General features: G+C 44.2%; 6 protein-coding genes across 6 annotated transcripts; 3 read left to right on the top strand and 3 right to left on the bottom strand.

Moving 5' to 3' along the window:
- Positions 1 to 75: 75 nt before the first annotated feature.
- On the bottom strand, positions 76 to 2,825 carry Bfra_005113 (putative s-adenosylmethionine-dependent methyltransferase-like protein; the record flags this gene model as incomplete). Its single annotated transcript, XM_037335500.1, has 4 exons — positions 76 to 1,175; positions 1,228 to 1,789; positions 1,849 to 2,497; positions 2,542 to 2,825. 4 exons carry the CDS (start codon positions 2,823 to 2,825, stop codon positions 76 to 78), a joined length of 2,595 nt encoding a protein of 864 aa, XP_037192595.1.
- A 3,929-nt stretch (positions 2,826 to 6,754) lies between these two features.
- Bfra_005112 (uncharacterized protein) lies at positions 6,755 to 7,586 on the top strand (the record flags this gene model as incomplete). Its single annotated transcript, XM_037335499.1, has 3 exons — positions 6,755 to 7,001; positions 7,132 to 7,336; positions 7,460 to 7,586. 3 exons carry the CDS (start codon positions 6,755 to 6,757, stop codon positions 7,584 to 7,586), a joined length of 579 nt encoding a protein of 192 aa, XP_037192594.1.
- Positions 7,587 to 8,222: 636 nt separating this feature from the next.
- Positions 8,223 to 9,953, bottom strand: Bfra_005111 (putative glycoside hydrolase family 32 protein; the record flags this gene model as incomplete). The annotated part of the gene is made up of 2 exons (XM_037335498.1): positions 8,223 to 9,652; positions 9,704 to 9,953. The coding sequence occupies 2 exons, from the start codon at positions 9,951 to 9,953 to the stop codon at positions 8,223 to 8,225; spliced, it is 1,680 nt and encodes a 559-aa protein (XP_037192593.1).
- Positions 9,954 to 12,447: 2,494 nt separating this feature from the next.
- Positions 12,448 to 14,551, top strand: Bfra_005110 (putative wd repeat-containing protein srw1 protein; the record flags this gene model as incomplete). The annotated part of the gene is made up of 3 exons (XM_037335497.1): positions 12,448 to 12,788; positions 13,012 to 13,139; positions 13,191 to 14,551. The coding sequence occupies 3 exons, from the start codon at positions 12,448 to 12,450 to the stop codon at positions 14,549 to 14,551; spliced, it is 1,830 nt and encodes a 609-aa protein (XP_037192592.1).
- Positions 14,552 to 15,755: 1,204 nt separating this feature from the next.
- On the top strand, positions 15,756 to 18,957 carry Bfra_005109 (putative qde-2-interacting protein; the record flags this gene model as incomplete). Its single annotated transcript, XM_037335496.1, has 6 exons — positions 15,756 to 16,083; positions 16,135 to 16,277; positions 16,452 to 16,504; positions 16,612 to 17,391; positions 17,660 to 18,085; positions 18,168 to 18,957. 6 exons carry the CDS (start codon positions 15,756 to 15,758, stop codon positions 18,955 to 18,957), a joined length of 2,520 nt encoding a protein of 839 aa, XP_037192591.1.
- Positions 18,958 to 20,064: 1,107 nt separating this feature from the next.
- Bfra_005108 (putative mitochondrial import inner membrane translocase subunit tim14 protein) lies at positions 20,065 to 20,510 on the bottom strand (the record flags this gene model as incomplete). The annotated part of the gene is made up of 3 exons (XM_037335495.1): positions 20,065 to 20,203; positions 20,268 to 20,398; positions 20,460 to 20,510. 3 exons carry the CDS (start codon positions 20,508 to 20,510, stop codon positions 20,065 to 20,067), a joined length of 321 nt encoding a protein of 106 aa, XP_037192590.1.
- Positions 20,511 to 21,891: the final 1,381 nt, after the last annotated feature.

Below are 21,891 nucleotides of genomic sequence, written 5' to 3'. Positions count from 1 at the left end.
CCTACTTACACATCCTCCCGATTCATCCGATCATCCAGTCGTCCAATCATTATAGTCGAAATATAATCTCACCATCTATCCCATCGTCCAAACCGGAGCCTGACACAGCACCTGTCTTCCCCTAATATCAATGCCCATGAATCCAGCAAAGCGTACTTTGTGAACTCCGTCTTCACTCTTGATTTTCTCACTCGATTCTTGTCCACCTTGACTACTAATGCTCATTTTCTTCCCCGCCGCTCCGCCACTACTACCACTGCCCATCATAGCTGACAACATGCCCTGGCCCTTTCCACTCTTTTCCTTCATCAGCTTTCCATGTCCCTTTTGCTCCTCCTTCGAGCTCTCATCCTTATCGTGACTTCCCACACTACTTGAATCAAAACTATTAGTTTCTGCGCCTGGATGTTCCAATGCAGGAATACCAGCTTCAATTTTCATGTATTGGCGGTTGACCAAATCGTTTGGCATCGGATACATGATTACAACATCTCTGCTTTCCAAGGGAATGTTCGCTGCAATGCTCACTGCTTGTTCAACGATGGTTGTCGCAGCTTCTTCAATACCACCCGGTACTGGTTCCTGAAGGTAGTTGATTAAGTTGGCCGTCAGGTTGCTGGTGACCATTTTCGAGAATTGTTTCTTGTACTCTTCGCTTTCCGGAGAGTTCAGCAGGTCCTTCAGCCCCTCTAAAGTTGCCAATCTCCACTGAACGATCTTTGCCGTCAGGGCATCGGATTCTTCTTGGTTGTTGATAGCAGGAGAGAATAGACGAATGTTTTGTTCGATATTTTTCAAACTCAAGCTGAGCTCACTCTCCAAGCCTGGGTGGAAGCTGCGGTTGAAGATTTCATCAACAAGAAATCTTGTGATACAAGCTCTACCGACAGCTGTCATCTCTTGTTTTCCTATTGACATCGCATCACGATTGACAGATTGTGCAAGCCATGCAGGTACCGTTCTCCAATCCTTGCGAATATTGAAAGCAAGATTGGTAATAGCACCATCTAACCGTACGAAGCGTGATTGATACTCACCATCGTCAAGGGATGTGCGAGATTGGGAGAGACGTTGATTTGCTAAAGTGTTTTGTAATTGTTCGACCTGTCCTTGCAATTGCTCCACTGATGCTGTCTTGTCAAAATACAGCCCCTTGACCTTTTTATATTTCTGCACTTGCGGGAATTTAGCAAGGAACCATATCATTATGGGTTCAATAAAACTTACGTAGCTCTTTGTATGCCTCATTTACATCTCTATCTCCAGGTGCCGGTGGTGGTGTGCTTCGTCCTTGGTCTCCACCACCAGAAGGATTATACTGTTCTCGCTGTAGAGGGCCTCCTCTGTAATTTGGACCTTGATTTTGAGGAGGGAGTGAACTTGTCGCTGGTGGTTGGTTATTGTTATTACTGCTAGGGCCTGATTGTTGTTGGCGGTATGCCGGAGGATCCCTCCCATCTGATTGTGCCATTTGAGTTTGCAGTGTTTGTTTTGAGTCTGCAGATCGTCGATTTTGTTGTGATGTAGTGGACTGTGGTGCCATGGAAAGGTGTTGCGACAAAGGACGATTTGTAGATAAGCCTGGAATCGGCCCTTGTATTGAAGTTGTTCGCTCTGGATAATCTGCCCTGTTGGATTGGTGAATACTTGTCGGAGATTGGTTATTAGATTGTACCGAACCGGGACGATGATCTTCCCTATATATCAAAGAAGAATCGAGTTGCTGTGTAGAGGTGCTGTCTGGAGTGAAGTCCTGCGGAGGGTATTGGCTGTTGGGGAACTTGGGAAACTATTCAATTGTTGCTGTGAATGAATTTGACTAGGTAGTTCGTAATGATATTGCTGAACACTCTCGGGCGACTCGTATTGACTAGCACCTGAAGGAGATTGTTGATAATATACTGGAGTAGGTGATTGCTGAAATTGTTGATCGGGGGGATCGTTCTGCGACTCTGCCGAATAGAGAGGTGAATCAGAATCGCTTTGTACAGCTCGAATTGTGTTCAGAGGTTGTCGTTGCCCATGCACGTTCAAAGAACTCTGAGCGCTTTGTGGTGTGTTCCCTTCAGGGCTCGTGATGAGATAAGGATCCAGCCCGTCGTCTTCGGGAGTTTCTCGAGGTGATGGCAGATGGGATCTCGAAGCCTGAGCTGCAGGTTGCCAATCTGCTCTTTGATGTTGGTCTACCGAGTTTCTTTGTTGACTAGTTCGTATTACAGGAGGGCCCTCGTGTCTTCGAGACAATCTGCGCGCGAGTCCACCAGCGTTGTTGCTATAAGGGACCTGGGTAGCAATTGGGGGGTACTTTTGTTCAGAGGAGCGGCTTGAATTTGCGCCTCGCATACGATCAAAAATACTACGTTTCTTAGGTTCTACCACGGGTGATTGTATGTGTGCTGTGTGTCTGCGACCCTGGTTTTGTAACCTTTGAGTATCAAGTACTAAATCATCGACGGACGAGCCAGGTGGAGAAGGGGAAGCGGGGAAGCCTCGAGCTCTTGTGGATAGATCTGCTGTTGTTGATATTGATTTGAGACAGACCGGGAAGGTGACGCTCCAGAATTATTATGATATGCAGATGCACGAGATACAGCTTCGGGATTGCGAGGTTCGTAGGGCTGTTCAAAGGGTTGAGATGGTGTGGTGGTAACTGTAGTGGTGGTGGAGGAGGATTGTTGTTGAATTGTTGTGGACCTACCTTCGCCAGAACCGGATGAGAAGGATTGTTGTGAGTGCGAGGCTGAAGGAGTGACCGCCGCTCTTTCTATAGCAGGTTCGTTCAATGCCTGCTTTGAACGATTGCTATGTTTGAACGGGAAGGGCATTTGTATTATGTTCACGAAACACAATCAAACGGAATCAAAAGAATGAATAGGGTCGGGCCTGGCTGTGCTGGTGGGGCCGATTTCCTTCTGCGTGTCAGTATGTATCGTAGTGCACACTTCTTTGATCTGCCAGTTAAATTTCTGATAGCTGCCGGTAAAGTCAAGGAGCGACCCTGAGCGCCTTCAAAGTTCAAACAAGATTGATTACCTTAGCATGAAAAGACGATTCGGAATATGTTTTTGGTATGGTGCCCAGTTGGAGGATGATACAGAAGTGTTCCCAGAAAATCAATGTGAAGCCAAAAAGATAATAATAGCATTGATACTCACAAACCGGGTCAACTTAATGTTTAGAGATGCAGCTGGGGTAACTTTGTAAAGCAGTTTTGGATCAATTTGGAGCCATTTGGACCAGGGGATGAGGGGATAAGGGGGCGAAGTAAAATAGTTTAGGATGAATTCGTTCTAAAGCGTGAAGATGGACGAATCAATTGGGATTGCGGCGGTTCGACGTTGTTGGAATAAAAGGCTGGGTTTATGCGATGTAACATATTACTCGACAGCGAACTTCAATTTCCTTGATATTTCTCAGTATCATCTTGATTCCATCGTTTATTGCTTCTCGTTTCTTGTCATCTTTCATCCAAAGCTACCTAGGTGAGCAGAATCTTGAATCTTGCTATTGCTATTGGAGTTGATATTAGATATTGACATTCGAGCATGTGTGTATGTATGTATCTACGTATGTATGCAGAGGCATGCTCAGCTTACATGTGTATTAGACTGGATGCATCAAGCCAACGCAAAAGACAGATAGATATGGTTCATGTATTGGATGAAAGTGGATTAACGTAGGATTAACTATTGATGTTTCTTGAGATGACAAGAAGATCACCACGAGATTTAATCGGAAGCATTGCCTATCTATGAAGGTTAGGAAGGATTGCCAATATGATTTATTACTTGGATCTAATTGTAATTGAGCAGAGAAACAAGAGCAGATAACTAGACCAGGAATATGTTGGCAATGAAGGCGAGTAGAAGAGACCAGTTGGATGTCAGAATCTGGGTGTTAACCGCAAGATCAGCGATTCCAACTCAGAAGCCTGTAGATAAGAGATAATGATAATATCTTGGTGTCGACGACGTCTTAGTGGTGCTGGTGGATGTTATAATTATTTAGGCGATGTATCCAATTTCATAGGTATTTCATTCACCACCGTACGCGCTGGAGGATTAGTGAACGCAAAGACTTTACGCCCTACATTATTATTGTCTTAGCTGATCTCATGAAATTGTCTCATCACCTGTTCGTGTACTATCAACGGCGATGCTAAGAAGCTCTGCAGACTTTAGTATCGACATCTCCCTCAAACACCTTGCTTGGCATTTGACTATTGAAAATCCATGGTCAATGAAAGGCTCAATCAACAATTGCAACATTTTCTTTCTCGAAAGGGCACAGAAAACCAAGAGAAAGCTAAGGTACGCTGGGTATTTTTAGAAATTCTTCCGAAGCACGAGAAGAAAAGCTTGACCTAACACCTGCATTCATTCAGGCGAATTCTTCCATGAATAACGTGGTGAAAAATGGTCCGTTGGCCACAAGCTGGCATTTGATTAAAGTGCAACCAAAATTCAATTGAGCCGAGAAGTCCCGGAGTGTTGCATAGGAGTAAATGATATATCGAGAAATCTACACCTGTTCTCCGAGCTATGTAGGCTTGGAAGTCGGACCCTCGTGAGGTTTGGGGGTTGGATATGTAGCTCGAGATGCCCCGGGTTGTCAGTTTGTCCATGAAGTTACCGTGCATACAGTGAGGAGATTTGGTGCGACCATTGAAGCTCTGCTCCGTGGCTGGATACGTATTCCTGTGAATGAATGTCCGACTGTTAGACGAATGGTATTGGGCTGTCATTCACACCGGTAACGGCATATGCTGTATTACCGGCGCGCCGCCATGTAAGATAAATCATGAGATTCCAGCCTTAACAATTTCCTTCGTCCCAATACCCGTTTCATCCAGCGCCTCTGATGACTTACTTGATGACTCAAAAGTAATTTTTCAAGGGAGCATTCTAAAAATATACCTGCCTTTCGGATAAATTGTCAACTCGTCGAACAATTGTGTAAAGGAGGAAATATCGGTGAGCGGGAGACTCAAATCTTGATTTCAGGACGTCTGATGTTCGATAATTAGAAAGATTAATCTGCAGCTGCGGCAATAACACTGTTCCCATGATGGATGGAGAAGACGTTGGCTTATCCGGATGACAGCAGAAAGGAAGCTATGAGAATAGTCATTGTAACTCTATCGTAGAGTTTGTAGATTTGTAAAGCCAAGATCAAGGAATGAAGGAAACCCCGCGACCCTTTCAGGGTCAGCTCCCGTTATTTGTTACTTCCCTTGGTAAAATGGGGGCTCAAATCTGCGGTAGATCTATGCCAATCTTGGTTGATTGGAGACCTTTGGATGACAGCATTGAAGATCTCCGCATTTTTTTCAATTTATTTTGCATAGCCTCAGCGTAGTAGTGCTAATGTACAGCGAACAAAGTGCGCACTCTACCGGCATATCATTCGGCGTCTTTCGATATGATGAATGCAGAAACGCAAAACCCTCATCTCTTATTACGAAGATAACACATCAAGAGGCCAATTCCGATCGCTTTGATGGTTGACGAGAGAAAGAAAACCATCAACCCCTTTTCTTCATCCAAGAATCATAAGCACAGCAATCCGCCAGAAGGTACATCCCAGGTACCTAGGAGCCCAGGTAGGTATGTCATACGATTCACGGAAGCACCAAAACAGCACTTGCTGCCTCTGCCCCGCAAAACCATTCCATGTTCTACCAGAACGCCCAACGTTTCAAATACACTCAAAAGCTCCTGGATCTTCGTCCAATCTTGAAGATCTCCATCTTAAGATCCGAATGCCAAGATCCATATATTAAAGTTATTCAGGTACCGGGCGGTCGAGTTGCAGGTTACTTAAGCATACTACAACTTCACAAGGACCATCCTCCTTTCGTTAGACCTCTCTTATTCTCCTAGCCAGGGGTTTAGCCAGGGAAAACACTATGATGGTAGCGGCTAAGGCTACTCTAATATGTGAATACCAATTGATATTTGACGTGAATCCTTTCCTCAACCGCTTTGTTGCTCATCCTTCACTCGTGAAATTTTGAGAGAACCATGGACAATTAAGACAACAATGCGTATTGTTCATGCCTCTGGTCGATTCGGAATTACAATTGGAGAATGGCGATGGATGAATTATGGAGCACTCATGGATCAAAGTGATGGTAGGATCTCAGAGGCAGGCTGATCATAATGTTTCTTTCCTCTTTCCGTGTTTCCCACCAGATGCATCTGTATATGCAGCAGTAGTACAAAAGAACTGCAAACCTTAAGGAAGGAAACGAAACAAAACAAATTGGTCCCCTATTATTTCATTACTCAATCCCTATTACTCCTCTACATATCGTCCGGTCCGAGAGATTCTTGTAAAACAAGAAGTTTCCAGCCTTCAACTTTTCCATGGTCCAAATCCCGTTTGTCGTATGATTCGATCTTCATTGTACTGCACCATAGTGGACATTTTCACTTTGTACCTGCCTCACTAATTAGATCAGGGGATCTGCAATTTTATTTTTATCCTTTGCTTGTGCTTTGCTTTAGTTGCTGCCTACTTTATTCCTTTGCTTGCAACCGATTCGCTTGTGGTCGATTTATATTTCATCATATATCAACCTCACCTGGTCTCCGGATCAACATCCTGTTTTCTCTCATCCACAACTACAATCATCACAATCCATTCATTCTTTTTAATACCTACCTACCTCTTCCCATACTTCGATCTACAATCGAACCTGTTTGAATTCTCGATCCTTTCAGTCCTATCAAAACAATCATAAAACTTCAAAATGCAATTCTCCAAGCTTCTCAGTGTCGCCGTCGGTCTTTTGGCCACAGCAGAAGCTATCTCCGTTCAAAAGCCTCGCATTGCTGCCCGTGGTTCCCAAAAGAAATTCAATTTGAAGCTCAATACCGTCCATGCTGCTGCCCCTGCTTCTAGTTCTGCCATCCAGAACATGATTATCGAGGGCATCGTTACTAGATCTGCTGTTGACAAGAGTAATGGAACCGTCGTTTATGATGATTCCATTTCTTGTATGTTTACTCTTTTGTTCACTCCATTCGTTGTCTCCAACAACTGTGCACGTCCTAGTTATTGTTTTTAGATTCAAATTCACAATTCGCCACCAAATCATTGAAATTTCCAACTAACAAAAGTAAATAGTCACCTTCATCGACCCCAACAGCAATACTTCCACAGCCTGCAACGATGATTTCCTAGGCTCACCTCAAACTACTCTATTCCCTACCGGATGGGTGCCCTGCAATAACAACGGCAATTTGATGGATGATTTCTACTGGCAATTTACTGAATACACATCCCTTACTCAATTCAGTATTGAGCTGATTCATGGTTTCGTTGGTAATGAGTACGTTATTCCTCGCCCCCTCCCTCTCCCTCAATTTCCACACCGAATTCACCAAGTTGGGTCCGGGGAAATTGAAATTTCCCTTTCGCAAAGATAAATGCTAATATACCATTCCTCACACAGCAATGCAGGAAAAGTTCTCAGATCCGCAGACACACCCATTACCCTCGTCTGCGCCGATGTAAACCATGTCGATGGATGTTATTCCAACCAAACCATTTCAATTCCCGTCGCCACCGCTACCGCATAGATGAATCGAATTCGATAATTTGAAATTCGATTAACCAGATGGGGAGGAGGGGTGTTTTTTTGCTTCAATGGGTGAGCTTTTGTAATGGCTTGAGTGGCGAGAGTGATAAATGATGGAATAGTATTCTAGGTTGTGCCCAAGCATGTGGCCACACTGGGTTCTGGTTAAAAAGACATGGAGTCACTCAGAAATTTCTCCTAGAAAGTCTGGGTTTGCTCAAAATTAATGGAGAATTGTAAATACTTCTTCAATCCTAATGATGCTCATTGTCGTTTCAAATGGCATGGGCTAGATGTAATCAAGCAAAGTACAAAAATATGAATAAATACATGGTCAAAATTGCGGTGCTTGTAACTCGATTAATGTGTATAATGTGATTTGCTGCGTTTTCCACGTCCCCTCATCTATTCCACGAATTTCTGAAAATTTTCGTAGATAATCTACCTCGGTCGCTGTCAACGATTATGCGTGCGCGACGATGAGCATACAATGTGTATTCTGAACGGTGACAGAGGGCACCTAGACTAAACGTTCGACCAGTAATATCAAAATATGTATTCATAAAATCGTATTCTCTATTCTACCCTTTTCCGAGTCTTCCAAATTCCCTACTACATTACTACACAATTGCAACGATTAATTCGCAGCCGCAGTTACGTTTCCATATACAATGCCATTATCATTGGCCATCTCACTCCATCCACCCTCCAAGCCCCAGATCTTGGCATCCACGAGCACTCCCTCATTGAGTCCCGCAGCTCTCACTTCGACCGTATCCAGAATTCCCTCTGGGAAAAATGTAATGGTTCCACTGCTTCTTCCTGCGTCGACGAAGACCTCAAGAATGGATCGGTCGATGACGACATCGAGTTGGAAGGTTCCTTCGTCGTTGATGGTGTTTCCGACGGAAAAGCGATCGGTGAAGAAGGGGTTGGTTTCTGCGAAACCGTTGAGGTTGCGGCGGGAAAGCCAGAAGGGCGCGTCGCCTCCGAGGTACATGCCTCCGGAGATGGATTCCCGAGTGGATGAAGAGGAGAAGGTGAAGTTGAGGGTTCCTTGCGCGAGACTGTTGTTGGGGATGTTGGTTATGTTGCAGCTGATGTAGATTGCGCCGCTGGAAATGGATGAGTAGTCGGCGATGAGACTTCCGTTTCCGAGATTGTCGCTCGAGGCTAGGGGTTCAGATGCATTGTATAGGGGCGTCATGTCGTATGGGTATTGGATGAGAGCCCAGCCTGTACGTGTCACGTTTGCGAGATGGGTACGGCGGGGTAGAGACATGGCACTGCGCCAGCCTTCGAGTTCTCCGGTTGGGACTTGTTGTGCGTATTCCCAGTTGCTGGCCCAGGCTAAGAAAACAGGGTCTTCATCTGCTGGGATTCCGGAGAAGAATTGACCTGCATAGTTGTCTTTTGCGAAGTCGGTAAGACGAGCTGCGGAATCGAGGGGAGTGAAATGCGTTCCATTGAATGTACCGGGGAAATATTGGGTTGTGGAACCGCCGAGAGGTGCACCCGGATTGATGGAAATGATAAGGAGATACATGTCTTCATCTCCGGTGCCGTTCGCGACGGGGATGCGGACTAGATTTGGGCATTCGTATTGGAGGCCTAGAAGACCATGGTGACTGAAATTGGAGGTGGCGGTCCATTCTTTGAGATCAGGGGAGGTGAAGATACCGATTTCGAAGGCCCGAGCATAGGCAACTACCATCACCCAATGGTCCTCAAACCATGTGACTTGAGGGTCACGGAATTGAGTAGAGGTAGATGGAATGACAGGGTTTTGGGCATATTTCTCAAAAGTGTAACCGCCGTCAAAAGAGTAGGCAAGATTTTGGGTCTCAGACTCAGGGGTGTTGAGAGTGTAAAGCGCAACTACACCGTTGGTTTGATTCGGGAAAAACCCAGATGTGTTGTTTGCATCGACCACTGCGCTTCCACTGAAAATTCCTTCGTCAGCATTTTCAGGGTAAAGCGCTATCTTTTGGTTGTCCCAGTGATAGAGATCTTTGGATGTTGCATGGCCCCAATGTTGGTTTCCGGCTACAGTTTGTGTTGGGTTGTCTAAAATATTGTTAGCGACGTCATGGTACGGAAATCTCGGGAGTCAATCACATTGATAATAGACATGATAAACTCCATCTGCATCTCTGAAAAGTCCATTGGGATCATTCATGAAATTTTGAGGTGGAGAATAATGGATCTGAGGTCGCAATGCTCCAGTATAATCACCCGGTAGAGGTGCATCGGTTGGAACAGTGCTATCCGATGTCAAAGTTGAGAAAGTTGCCGAAGTTGAACTCGTTTCCTGCGCACTGGATACAGCGGCCAGAAGCGTAACGGCCAATGAAGTAAGATGAAACATTGTGAGAAGATGTTGGAGATGATTTCCTTCTATTCTAGCTGGATATTTGCCATCTTTATATACTCGTCTTTGAAAATTCACTAACCCCTCCCCCGGTCCCCCCGCCGCTAGATCAGATGAATATACTTTGAATGGCTAATCACCATCATCGAGTGACAAAATGCTAATTCACACAGTCAAGTGATGGGTTATTATGACATGCTCGAGGTTTCCCCAGTCTTGGACTGGTAGCATAGCTATTCATACTCGTGTAATTCCCCACGATATGCAAAATATGACCGAGAAAATCGGCGGCTTAGCTCGAAGTAGAACAGATCAAGAAGTCGGTGGCCCTTTACCCAGGATGTTGATCTTGGAATATGGAGGAAGTGGGAAATTCGGGAGAAATGCGGGGATTGCTAACGGCTCCATAAACTGGGTTTGTTTAAACCTTATCCTCACTTCTTTGGATGGAATGCATTTTCCTGTCCCGCCAGCCCGCCGAGCCCGCCAAATCATGTCGCTTGGAGAAGTTGAAGGACTAATTTCATGCGTGGATCCCAAGAGTCTACCAAATTAGTTGAGCTATTTAGTAGGGAAAGATGGTTTCCCGCCTTCGACAAAGAATTCCCCAGGGAAATTGGCAGCCATACCACCATACCGCCATTCAATTAGCAGTGGGAAATACGGATTACTCCGTATATTATTGCTTGGAAATTGTGTATGCAATGTAAAGCAAAGGAAAATAGTAGTATACTTTGAATCTAATTGTGTTTCTTGAAAAGATATACAAGTACACCGATTCCCGTTGTTTTCTTTCTCGTGTTCGATGGGACACAAGATCTAACCATCTCCATCCTTTCCATTAGTACGATGTAGAGAGAACCATCGGAAAGGCTGAAATGTCAATGCTGTACCTACCTACCCACCTAGCACCGAGTATATATTGTGACAATTATTAGTACGAGGAGTGGGTATATTTGAGTTCATGGCTATGCTGTTAGCCAGATTTGATGGGAAAATGGCATGTTCGATGTTCGGGAAAGTTCGAATGAACTACTAGCTCGGGACCTACAGCTCTGAGCGGCCTCTTAGAAGGCTAAAATAACGAACTGCGGGTGCTTAGTAATATTACCTAGGTACGATGTATGTTGATACCTAGGTATTCTGCACGGATTGAATGGAGTTTGTTTAGGACGCGGCAGAACAGTACATACAGTATTCCGGTACATCCGTCCGTCACATAATGACGTTTGTTGGAGTACCGAAACTATGAAACTATCAAACTACTGCTCAATAATTTGAGTTCTGTTTTGACATCCATCTTTCTCCGATCCCTTGGATTATCATTGTTCATGCGAGACAAGCCATCTTTTCGTGAATGTTGTTATCAAAATACATTTATGATACATATGAACTTCCGTAGTACTTTACGCGCTCAATGCACTCGTCACCAATGAATTTCTCTCAGTGTTGCATGCAGGAAACCCCTGACTCGAAAATGACCAGTCGGAGGAATACCATTCGCGTTTCCAGGTCCCCTCTCCTCACAACAAAGCCCAAGAGAGCAAGACGTGTGAAACCACATATTACCATATTGAGGCTTTGTTTTGTTTTGGTTTTGCTTCGCTTCATCCCATTGTAAGGAGTATTTGAATCTAAGATGAAGTAGTCGCGATGGTAAATGAAAGGGAAGCGATAAAGGTCGCGTTATTTCGTTCAATTGTAGGGGGCATTCGGTTACCTTGGGGAAATGTAATATGGGAAATCTCTACTCTACTCTATTCGATTCTACTTTACTCTACATTCATTCTTGTAAACTTATACAATATAGCAATTTTGGAACTCACTACCTAAAACAGTTTATCCATCATCATTATTATTACTTTCTTTATTCTCCATGGGAAATCTTCATCCCAAGGTTCATTCAATTCAATCGTTCGCATTGATGCCAACAGTAGATGGCTTGCAAACAGCTACAAAAAGCAGCATTCGGAGCATTCAGTCATTACGGAAGCCGGAATATTCGCGTAGGGTGTCGCCGATAAGGGAATAGCGTTACATCTCCCGCCTCGACTCCAAAATATTATCAACTCCCCATCTATCAACAACCACAACCCTCGACGATCTACATCTGTAGAGACCAGTCAACAGCATATAATTATTGAAAAGGCTTTTTTCAAGAGCGAAATTGGTGACGTTGCGATTAGTCAAGGACGTGTGGACGGCGGCAAAGCGAGCCTACAATTGATTGCGGTCCTTTCCTAGTACAACAACAGATGGGTGGCAGGGAAACGAACCACTGGACCAAAACATTGATACGAAAGTTATTACCACAACGACGCGACGATCGCATTGCGCATAACGACAATACAATTCAACCCTGGACTCAGATTGATCTCGAAAATTGCAGCAGTTTTTTATGGGCATCAGGTCTCCAGTTAGATTATTTGGAAGACTTCCCAGCAGCTCCTTCAATCAATAATTGCTTGCTTTTTCTTCCAAGGCAATCACCATGGGGATTAACGGCGACCCAGGTTATAGCTCCTCCAAATCTCATGCGAATCTCAAAAAGACTCAACATTCTTTAAATACCCCGCCAATATCCACACCACCCCGCTCATCGACCCCTCCTACCACAACAAGCAAGAGAATGACGGAACGGAAACCACAGGGAGAGAACGTAAACTCGTCAAGAAATCCAAGCAGAACATATCGCTCCAATGTTGATGCGGTCGATTCGAATGCGCTGAGCAAAGCCCTTATGAGAGAGTTCGAGGATTCCGGCGGTAGACATCGCGATATTACACCTGGAGGAAGCCCAAGCAGAAAGCGACAACGAGTATATGGCGACAGGTAAGAGACATGGCTTTTCTCTTGCGTCTTTGTGTTTGCGAAACTTTGGAAGCATGGAAAGTGCAAAATGATTGTTTAAGATAGGTTTTGATCTTTGTTGGGTTGACCTTTCAAAACTTGCTCCTCTGAAAAATGAGAACTCTCCGAGGTCGAAACTGAATATGCGCATGATGCAAGACCGGAAATCGCTTTATCAGACAGTGTACTGACATCTCATGTCTAGATTTATCCCAAATCGGGAAGGGCAAGATTTGCAAGCCAGCTTCAGTTTACTGCATGATGAGGGGTCTCCAGCAACACCTTCTAAACAAAAGAAGCGTACCCCACATGGTGAACTACACTTTCAAAGGAGTAGGTCAACAGTGAATATCCCAAGCCAACCGTTAGCTAATCTTGAACCAGCCGAAGAAGCCAATAGGACATTCTCTACCTTGCTTAGGTCCGAGCTCTTTGATACCACAATCCCACAACCCACACCTACCAGTCTATCACCTGAATCACATACAACAACTATCAATGATCCTACTAGATCCCACACTCCACCTCATATTTCACCTGCAGTCTCATCACTACCTGCATCGCTTACTCCTTCGACTCCACACAAGAATCTCTTTACGTATATGTCACCGCGGCATCATACAAATATCGCTGGTCACCCCACTCCATCGCGGACACCTCAGAGTAGACATGGAATCAATCTGGATGTTAGATCAGAGCTCTACAGTGTCTCCCCTGTACGATTCAATAGCCAGCAGATGCTAATGAGTCCACGCAAGCAACCTCGAGTTGTGAGCAAGGTGCCATACAAGGTATTAGATGCTCCTGATTTAGCCGATGATTTCTACCTAAACCTTGTGGATTGGGGAAGCAGCAATGTTCTTGGAGTAGGGCTTGGATCTTGTGTATATATGTGGAATTCACAGACCGGAAGAGTCAACAAGCTTTGCGAGCTGAATGACGATACTGTTACAAGTGTCTCATGGATTCAACGTGGCTCTCATATTGCCATCGGTACTGGAAAAGGGTTTGTCCAGATTTGGGATGCAGAGCGTGTACGACGTTTAAGAACAATGACAGGCCATACGGCTAGAGTGGGTTCCCTTGCTTGGAACGATCATATCCTCACTTCTGGTTCCAGAGATCGTCTCATTTACCACAGAGATGTGCGCGCCCCAGATCAATGGTTGAGGAAACTAGTTGGACATAAGCAAGAAGTTTGCGGTCTTCGTTGGAATTGCGATGATCAACAACTCGCATCAGGTGGCAACGATAACAAACTTATGGTTTGGGATAAGCTATCTGATACTCCAACTTACAAATTCAGTGATCATACTGCTGCTGTCAAAGCTATTGCTTGGTCTCCTCATCAGAGTGGTCTTCTTGCATCTGGGGGCGGTACCGCAGATCGTCGTATTATATTCCATGATACTAAGCGCGGTATTAAACTCAATGAAGTTGATACTGGCTCTCAAGTCTGCAATCTTGCATGGTCAAAGAACTCGAATGAGATCGTATCCACCCATGGTTATTCACAAAACCAAATTGTAGTGTGGAAATATCCAAGCATGCAACAGGTTGTTAGTCTCACAGGTCATACATACAGAGTATTATACCTGGCAATGAGTCCTGACGGTAGAGTGGTGGTAACGGGTGCAGGCGATGAGACTTTGAGGTTCTGGAATGTGTTCGGTAGAAAGCCAGGACAAAAAGATGACTGCGATGCAGGGGGAGGGAAACTTGCGGATTGGGGTATCATTAGATAATCTCTGATGACCCTTTGCTACGTTTACGGTCTTTGACGGAAATTTGGGGTACGGATGGGGGTACGGTGGTTCGGTGGAAAAAATCAGCGAACAATGGCGGGATGGTATTCAATTTTTTGCATTAGTGGCGTTCCGGCACAACTGGTGATATCTATCTCATCTGGCATGATGGCTTAGTTGGCATGGTATTGCTCGGCATGCAATGGCTGGGGCTGGGTTATTTAACATGATATGGGGGCTGGGAGCGAGCTTTATGAACAGGTGCCAAGGAGTTGTTACATGCCTATGTGCATTGCTTACTTTTTGTGATATTATTTTAATCTTTCAAGGGGAAGTAAGGTGGTAGTAGATGATGCCATATTTGTTCATCTCTTAGAGAAGACAACAAAAAAGTAAATGAACTGGCTGGAAGATGGCTAGTTTTAGCTAGACGATATCATCGTATGTATTAATATGATGACTCAGGAGTTTCAATCCTTGCCAATACTTTAGAACTATGACTCGAGGGAGATTATATATACATGTAACTCGAGGTTTATGGTGGAGGAGGATCTATGAACCATGATTTCAATAAAATATGTGAGGGAGATAGAGCAACAATGGATTAACTGATAGCGGTTGGTAACAGAGTCAACCATACTAGATATTCATCTATTATAGGGGTTTCTCTGATGAAAGACGCTATAATCTCGCTTCAGAAAATGCACGCTAAAGATGAACATTTTCACATGAGATGCATACACACTTCATTCATTCATGGGGTGAATTAAATTATTGCTCACTTCTGAGGAATACTATACTTGGCCTATCTATATTGAGGCAGAAGAAATTCCGGGATATTTCACAAGTGACAGTTTTAAAACAAGCTGGCAGGACATATCCTGAGGCAGTATCACAAGTTTGCTTTTGTTAAAGTCAGGTGACGAAAATTGCAATCAAACTGCCAATGTCACCTTCATGACAGTGCTTTACAACACATTCCTGCCAAAGATCTATCAAGTGTAAAGGAAGTACCTATCATTGAAAGAAGATAATTAGAGTGAATATCAAAGGCGGAGATTCGTTCACAGACAAGTGGATGCTCAAAAGACTAAGAAAGCTGGCTAAATTTGGTTCCTGCTTCGTGCCCAACTCCCTGCGCCTTCCCTAAACCTTCTACAACGACATAATAACAACAATTCAAACTTTCAAATTTCAACTCAATATGAACGATCGGGTTGATCGCCTCAGAGCCTTGACCGGCCAGCAAGAAGTTTACGACAATCCTGATATGGAGGAAGCGCAAACGGAGAGCGAAGATACATTCGTGCTTCCAGAGGGATTCACAATTAAAGCACACAATATTTACGAGGGTACTTCTGGAGAGGAAGAGTCTCCACCACAATTAAACCCTGAAAAATCGAAGCAACACAGCAATGTTTCTGAGCAGTACCAAAATGAGGATCTTGAGTTTGACGACGGGGAAAACATCACGGCCAGAATGCGAGCGGGTATGAACCAACACCACTATGGGTCATCGGCGCCACTACTTTGTATGTCGAACTTTAATATTCCGTCTAGAACATACTAATTTTGAGGTGTAGATCCTGAGCTGGGTCCTAATGAATTCCAGGAGTACAAGGAACTGGAGTATGGTCAGCTTGCTGCAGAGGGAGAGAGCTTTTCTCCTTGGAAGACCGTATCGCAGTATGCATACAGATATGTTGGCCATGCAAACAGACCAAGGGTAAGATACTCAAGCACTACCCCTCACCTGTATCTATCTCTGTCAAATCTACTGCGGGGTCAATCGTCGACCGTCCTCCTTGAGTAGATCATTCACTACATGCCTAAATGGACTTCTTCCACCCACCCGCTTCTCCCATCTCACAAATTTTCTTATATATTAACAAATTTGCAGGTCACGGAGCAGTTCTTCTACGGGGGTAAATGCTATTTGCAAACTTGGGATTTGTAAGTCTTATCTATTCCTCAACTCTGACTTCTTTGCCATTGGACTTGTTACCACCCATTTAGGTGCTTTGAGGAGCTTTTGCTCGTCTTCTTCTAACACTAGACAGCTTCTACCTATATAGATTGAGAGAGGATCCGAATCAAAGCCCGATAATCCTTGTTCCTACCAAGCAAGTTGAGTATTTTCTGGCTGTTATTAACAGATCACTTGGTACAAATCTTACTATTCCTTCTGGATCAGCAGGCGCATTTGACGCAGTTTTCAGCAACGACGGTACTCCTTATCCCAGATATCTTGGGCGAGTACTCAACAAAAACATGGCGGATGAGTTGAGAGAAAACGTCCCACCTCGATACTACAAACTTGATGGCGAACCCCCTATTACAAAGCCACTTGTAGATACATCACTTGCGGTCTTTAGAGCCAAGATTGAAGCTTTGAATCTAACCGCAAAAAACAAAAAAGCTGCTAATAAGGAGAAGCAACGAGTCGAACGAGTTGCCAAACAAAAATCTTGGAAGGATTCTACTAAGCGTGTTCAGCGTTATCTAGGGTTGCGCAAACGATCAGATAATGACACACCAACAGGTTCTGACTCCGCAGATAACAATACCTTCTATGATCCGGAGAAACCTACGAAATTTATGATGGAAGATGCAGTCGTTTTTGTCTGCATAGATGTTGAAGCTTATGAAATGAACAACAACATCATTACAGAAATTGGCATTGCTACTCTAGACGTCCTGGATATTGCTAATATGGAACCGGGTGTACTCGGCGAGAATTGGAGAAAAGCTATTCGCGCAAGACATTTTCGTATCAAGGAGAATATGCATCTCAATAACACAAAACATGTTCAGGGATGTGCTGGTAGTTTTGAATTTGGGTATGTTCTTTCTTCTGTTCAAACCCCTGTGACCTTTGAGTTTATATTATGTTGCGCTTTTCCCCAAGGACTTCGATGGTCCACGTCGAAGTTTTATAACAATGACCTATCCACCATCATCGAAATTAAATGAATCATTCAAAGCATTTTGTACAGTTGGATGCAATTGAAATCTTAAAACCAATCTACCGTTACGGACTTCCGGACACCTTGCTTCCCTCCCTTGCTGCTTGCGTACAGATTACTACTGACACTTATTTTTCAACAGCACGAGCGAAATTATCTACAGAGATGACGCGCCCCGTATAGTTGGTAGCTGTTTCAAATATCCTTTCTCCGACCCTTCTCCATCTCCCGATCTTGCCGATCAGAAACGTAACATCATCCTTGTTGGCCACGATGTTGATGCAGATATTCGTTTCCTTCGCCAAATCGGCTATGAAATTAATAATCTTAAGCTACATGAAGGTTGTGATACCACTCTCATGTGGCGAGCTTTAAAGCGGGAAGTTAATCCAAGAAGTTTATCTGCTATACTTGCGGAGATTGGTATTGCGGCCTGGAATTTACATAATGCGGGTAATGATGCCGTGTATACTTTGCAAGCTATGTTAGGAATCGCTTGTAAGCATTTGGTGGATAGGAAGATTGAAAGAAAGGAGAAAGATAAGTTGAAGAAGGATAGAATCTCTGAGTATGTCTACCTGTCATCTTAACCATGTTTCCTCCCGCTCTCATGTCCTGAGTTTCGCCAAATATGCTAATTTATCAATCAGAGCCGTGAAAGAAGCAGTAGAATTAGCTTACGAGCGCGAAGAAGGTTGGTCTTCTGATGGTAGCGACGGTGGTGAACGTATTACGCCCGAGCAAGCAAACGCCAAGAAAGCAGCTGATGCTGCTAAGAAGGCCGCGAGTAGAAGACCAAAGGTAACAGATGTGAATGGATTGTGGCCCGATGGTTCTAAACCAAAAACTACTGCTTCTACCTCTTGGGCTGGTGTTGCTCAAGGCCAAACCCAAGGTTCTCAGGGAGGACGGGGAACCCCTCCGGCTGCTCCGACAAAGAATGGAAAATCTAGGACGGATTCTGCTTCTACTTCTGCACCTGAGCCAGCACTTGTACCTGCAGAGCAATTTGGATACAAAAGTCTAGGTCCCAATTTCAAGTCATCAGCTAGCACCGGTAGGGGTTTCAATACCGACAGCAAGGCCAGTCCCGAGGATCAAAGAACATCTCAACTCCGTACAGGTGGTGACCCAGGTCGAGAATGGACAACTCGGAACACAACGACAGCTGCTGCACCAGCTCCAATTGCCCAAATATCAACCTCTACCCCCACTCCTACCGATCAACCTTCCACATCTACATCTCTCGACCCCGAAATGACAAGTCTCGAACAAAAAATGCAAAATGCTACTCTCGCCGAACTCCAAGAACAAGGTAAAATTCCCATGGATCTCTCGGCAAATGCATCGCTCCAACTCCTGGAAAAGCAGAATGGAGATGCAAAGGGTACTGATGATAGTCCGTGGCCTCAGCAGAGAGTTCGTAGGGTTAAGTGGTAGATGTGAATCTTTCTCCCCCTTGGCTTGGGATGTGGGGTTGTAAGGTTGGAGAGTCCAAGATAGTATCTTGTCTTGTGTTCTTCGGTCGACCAAATCACTCGTGGGGAGTCTTTCAAATGCGCGGAGATGCATATCTCGTTTTATTCTTCTTTGAGCACCAGATTAGATCTACTTAGTTATGAGTGAAGATACAGCGAAGAACCTTGCATTGAAATTGCGTTGGGATTCTTTTTTCTTCTCCTTTCTTTTGTCCATGAGCTATGCGTGGCTTCTTTACATCAAACAGTAGATATATCGAAGGATACAGCGTTGCGAGGACTACATAGCGTAGCAAGGATGACTCACATTACATACCTAGGTATATCAATGAAAACGCTCTACATTTATTATCACATTCATCATGACCAAAATAGATAGCAAGCCAATATCTGAGCGTATAAAGATTCCAGGTCCTTACCTTAGCAAGGAAAATGAACTTATCTTTATATTCTCATGTAGCTTAGAAGAGGAGATTTCAGATTCTGATATCAATCCGTTGATAATGTACATTGAAACGCCACCCAACCCATGCATGCATCTATCCATCAATTCATCATGAATCATAGAATTCATGAACAAAACAACCTCGCCACCACGCTGCCAATATGAAACGTAAACGCCATTCGCTATAATGCCATTTGTGGAGATTTTTGAAGGAGGATTCGGGAATGTGTGAAATCGAAGGGTTGAGAGAAAGTGATGTACAGGGAAAGAAAGTCGAGGTTGGAGTTTACCAGATTTTGCTGGTCGTCGCTCGCTTTGTTGGTTCGAGAAGAGGTGGGCAGAGTAGAGGGGTTGAAATTGGATATGAGTTATTGTGTATCGCAAGCCTTGATGTCATAGCAGTAATCGCAGTCGTGGAGACATTCGATAGGAACAGAACCGGATCATGTCAAATCGCAAGAGAATGTGCGAGAACCCACAGGAATAGTCAATCTGGCAGGGCTGAAATCGTATGTGCGCGAATAATTGAAGAATGCGGAAGTCGAGAAAAGCGAATCGTCAACTCAATGCAAAGAAAATCCATCCCAAATCCCCCAAGAAAATTGTATGTCGAAGTGAGAAAGATCAACCGTTCTTCTCCAAAAACTCCTTTGCTTCGTTCACTTTGGTGGCTAGATATGGTGAACCGCCTCGATCCGGATGGTTCAACATCATGAGGGTGCGGTGATTCTTTCGTATGCGCTCTTTGGTAAGCTGTCGTTCGCTGTGGGGAGTAGATGTGATTAGTTTATGCGATCAGTTGAGAATAGAGGGGAGATCAAATGCACCTGAGTTGTAAAATGAGCGCAGCTTCTCTGCGATTCATCTTAGGCTCGAATCCACCTTTATAAAAAGCTTTTCCAAGTGCGCCGACGGCTTCTCCTCGCGATTTTCGGAACGCTACGAGACCTGCGCGACCCTGGAGAACAGTTAGAACTTGGGCTTCCTTGAGCTAGGCATGGGAATAATTCAATACTTACTAGGAACGCCGCTGCAGCAACCCCCGCAGTGATTGTAAGAATCGATGCCATTTTTTCTTGGGCTCGGGCTCTGGAGATGGTGGTGGTGCGTCTGGTGAGAGAGAGGGTCGTCGTTCTTTGATATCTTCCCAGTAACCTATGGACTTTTGTGCTAATTGTATCTGGAATTCTAGTTCATGTGGGTTCGGGCCGACCATTGTTCCTGGATGTGCTGATTTGAAAAATTTGGTCACCAGCGGCCGCTTCGGCTATCTACCAATGGATGTTTGTTGATGGAAATATGATTATTAACTTACCTGGTTTATTGTGGAGAAACTAACGGTAGTGTCATGTGATGGGTTTACTGATGGATATCTTCATCTTGACTTCGTCAAAGACAAAAACAATATTGAACAATAAGCTATTCTTCTCTCATCTGCCCTGATTGAGATGAGATGAGATTCTCTAGAAAATTTGAACCACTTTTATTCACTTATGGTCTCTAAATAATTGAATATTTCGACTGTTACTGCATCTCTTCCACAGGGCACTCACATTCAATTCGAACTTAGAGACCTCAATTTGTTCACATTTTGGAATTAACAGGCCATGTTGCGCATGCTTAACAACTATTTAGTACCTAGGTAGTGGTAACTTTGATCCCAACGAAGATCCGAGCATTCCAGGGGTTCTCGTCTAATATCTTTTGAACTCATGGTTCATATCCTGTGCCATAGTTGGAAAACAAGGAGAGAGCGTGAAGATATATATTGCCATCAAACGGTCCCCTTGCGGATACTGATATAGATGCTGGCAGCATATTGTTCAGCGGAATCTGTCCTGTACAGTTCTTTCGTTGTGAACGAGGCATTGATTTGATGTGACTTAAATGGATTAGTGAGCGTTCTCGAGTTCATGTTTTTGGTAAAGATTATGTGTTCGAGTCATTAAGCTATTTCGAATATCATATAATACTTTAGGATGCACAGAGTCTGGAGATAGAAAAACTGCCATCCGAAGAGAAGTGGTTCGGATTCTGACCATAGTGAGCATTTCTGTCGTTTCCTCTTGATTCCCATACCCCTCATACGTCGCTCTCGAGCCTATCCTCTGACAGATCGGCTAACAATATTCCCCCCTATCTCAGATTCTAGATTGAGTCTGGTCATTGCGATTGACCTGACTGCTGTCTGCAGTTATGATAGTCGAACTACACTCATATCCAGAAACATTCCTGCTCTGAGCAGGCGCTCACTTCATAACGCATTATAATACTATCTTAGTCTTCCACTCTCAATGTAAAACCAGTAAGTTGGAGATACATAATCTCCCGACGTGGAAGCTCCCAAGCAAAAGACTTGTTCCGTCGATAAACCCGAGTTGCAGGTTTTTGGCCGGCCAATCTAACTATCTTCCCAACCCCGTTATCTCCTGGATCTGGGCCTCTGATAAA

The sequence above is a fragment of the Botrytis fragariae genome, assembly GCF_013461495.1.
Source record: "Botrytis fragariae strain BVB16 chromosome Unknown tig00000054, whole genome shotgun sequence".
In the NCBI taxonomy this organism is placed as follows: Eukaryota; Fungi; Ascomycota; class Leotiomycetes; order Helotiales; family Sclerotiniaceae; genus Botrytis; species Botrytis fragariae.
Note: the sequence above shows the minus strand (reverse complement) of the source record. Positions and strands in the feature narration are given on the sequence as shown.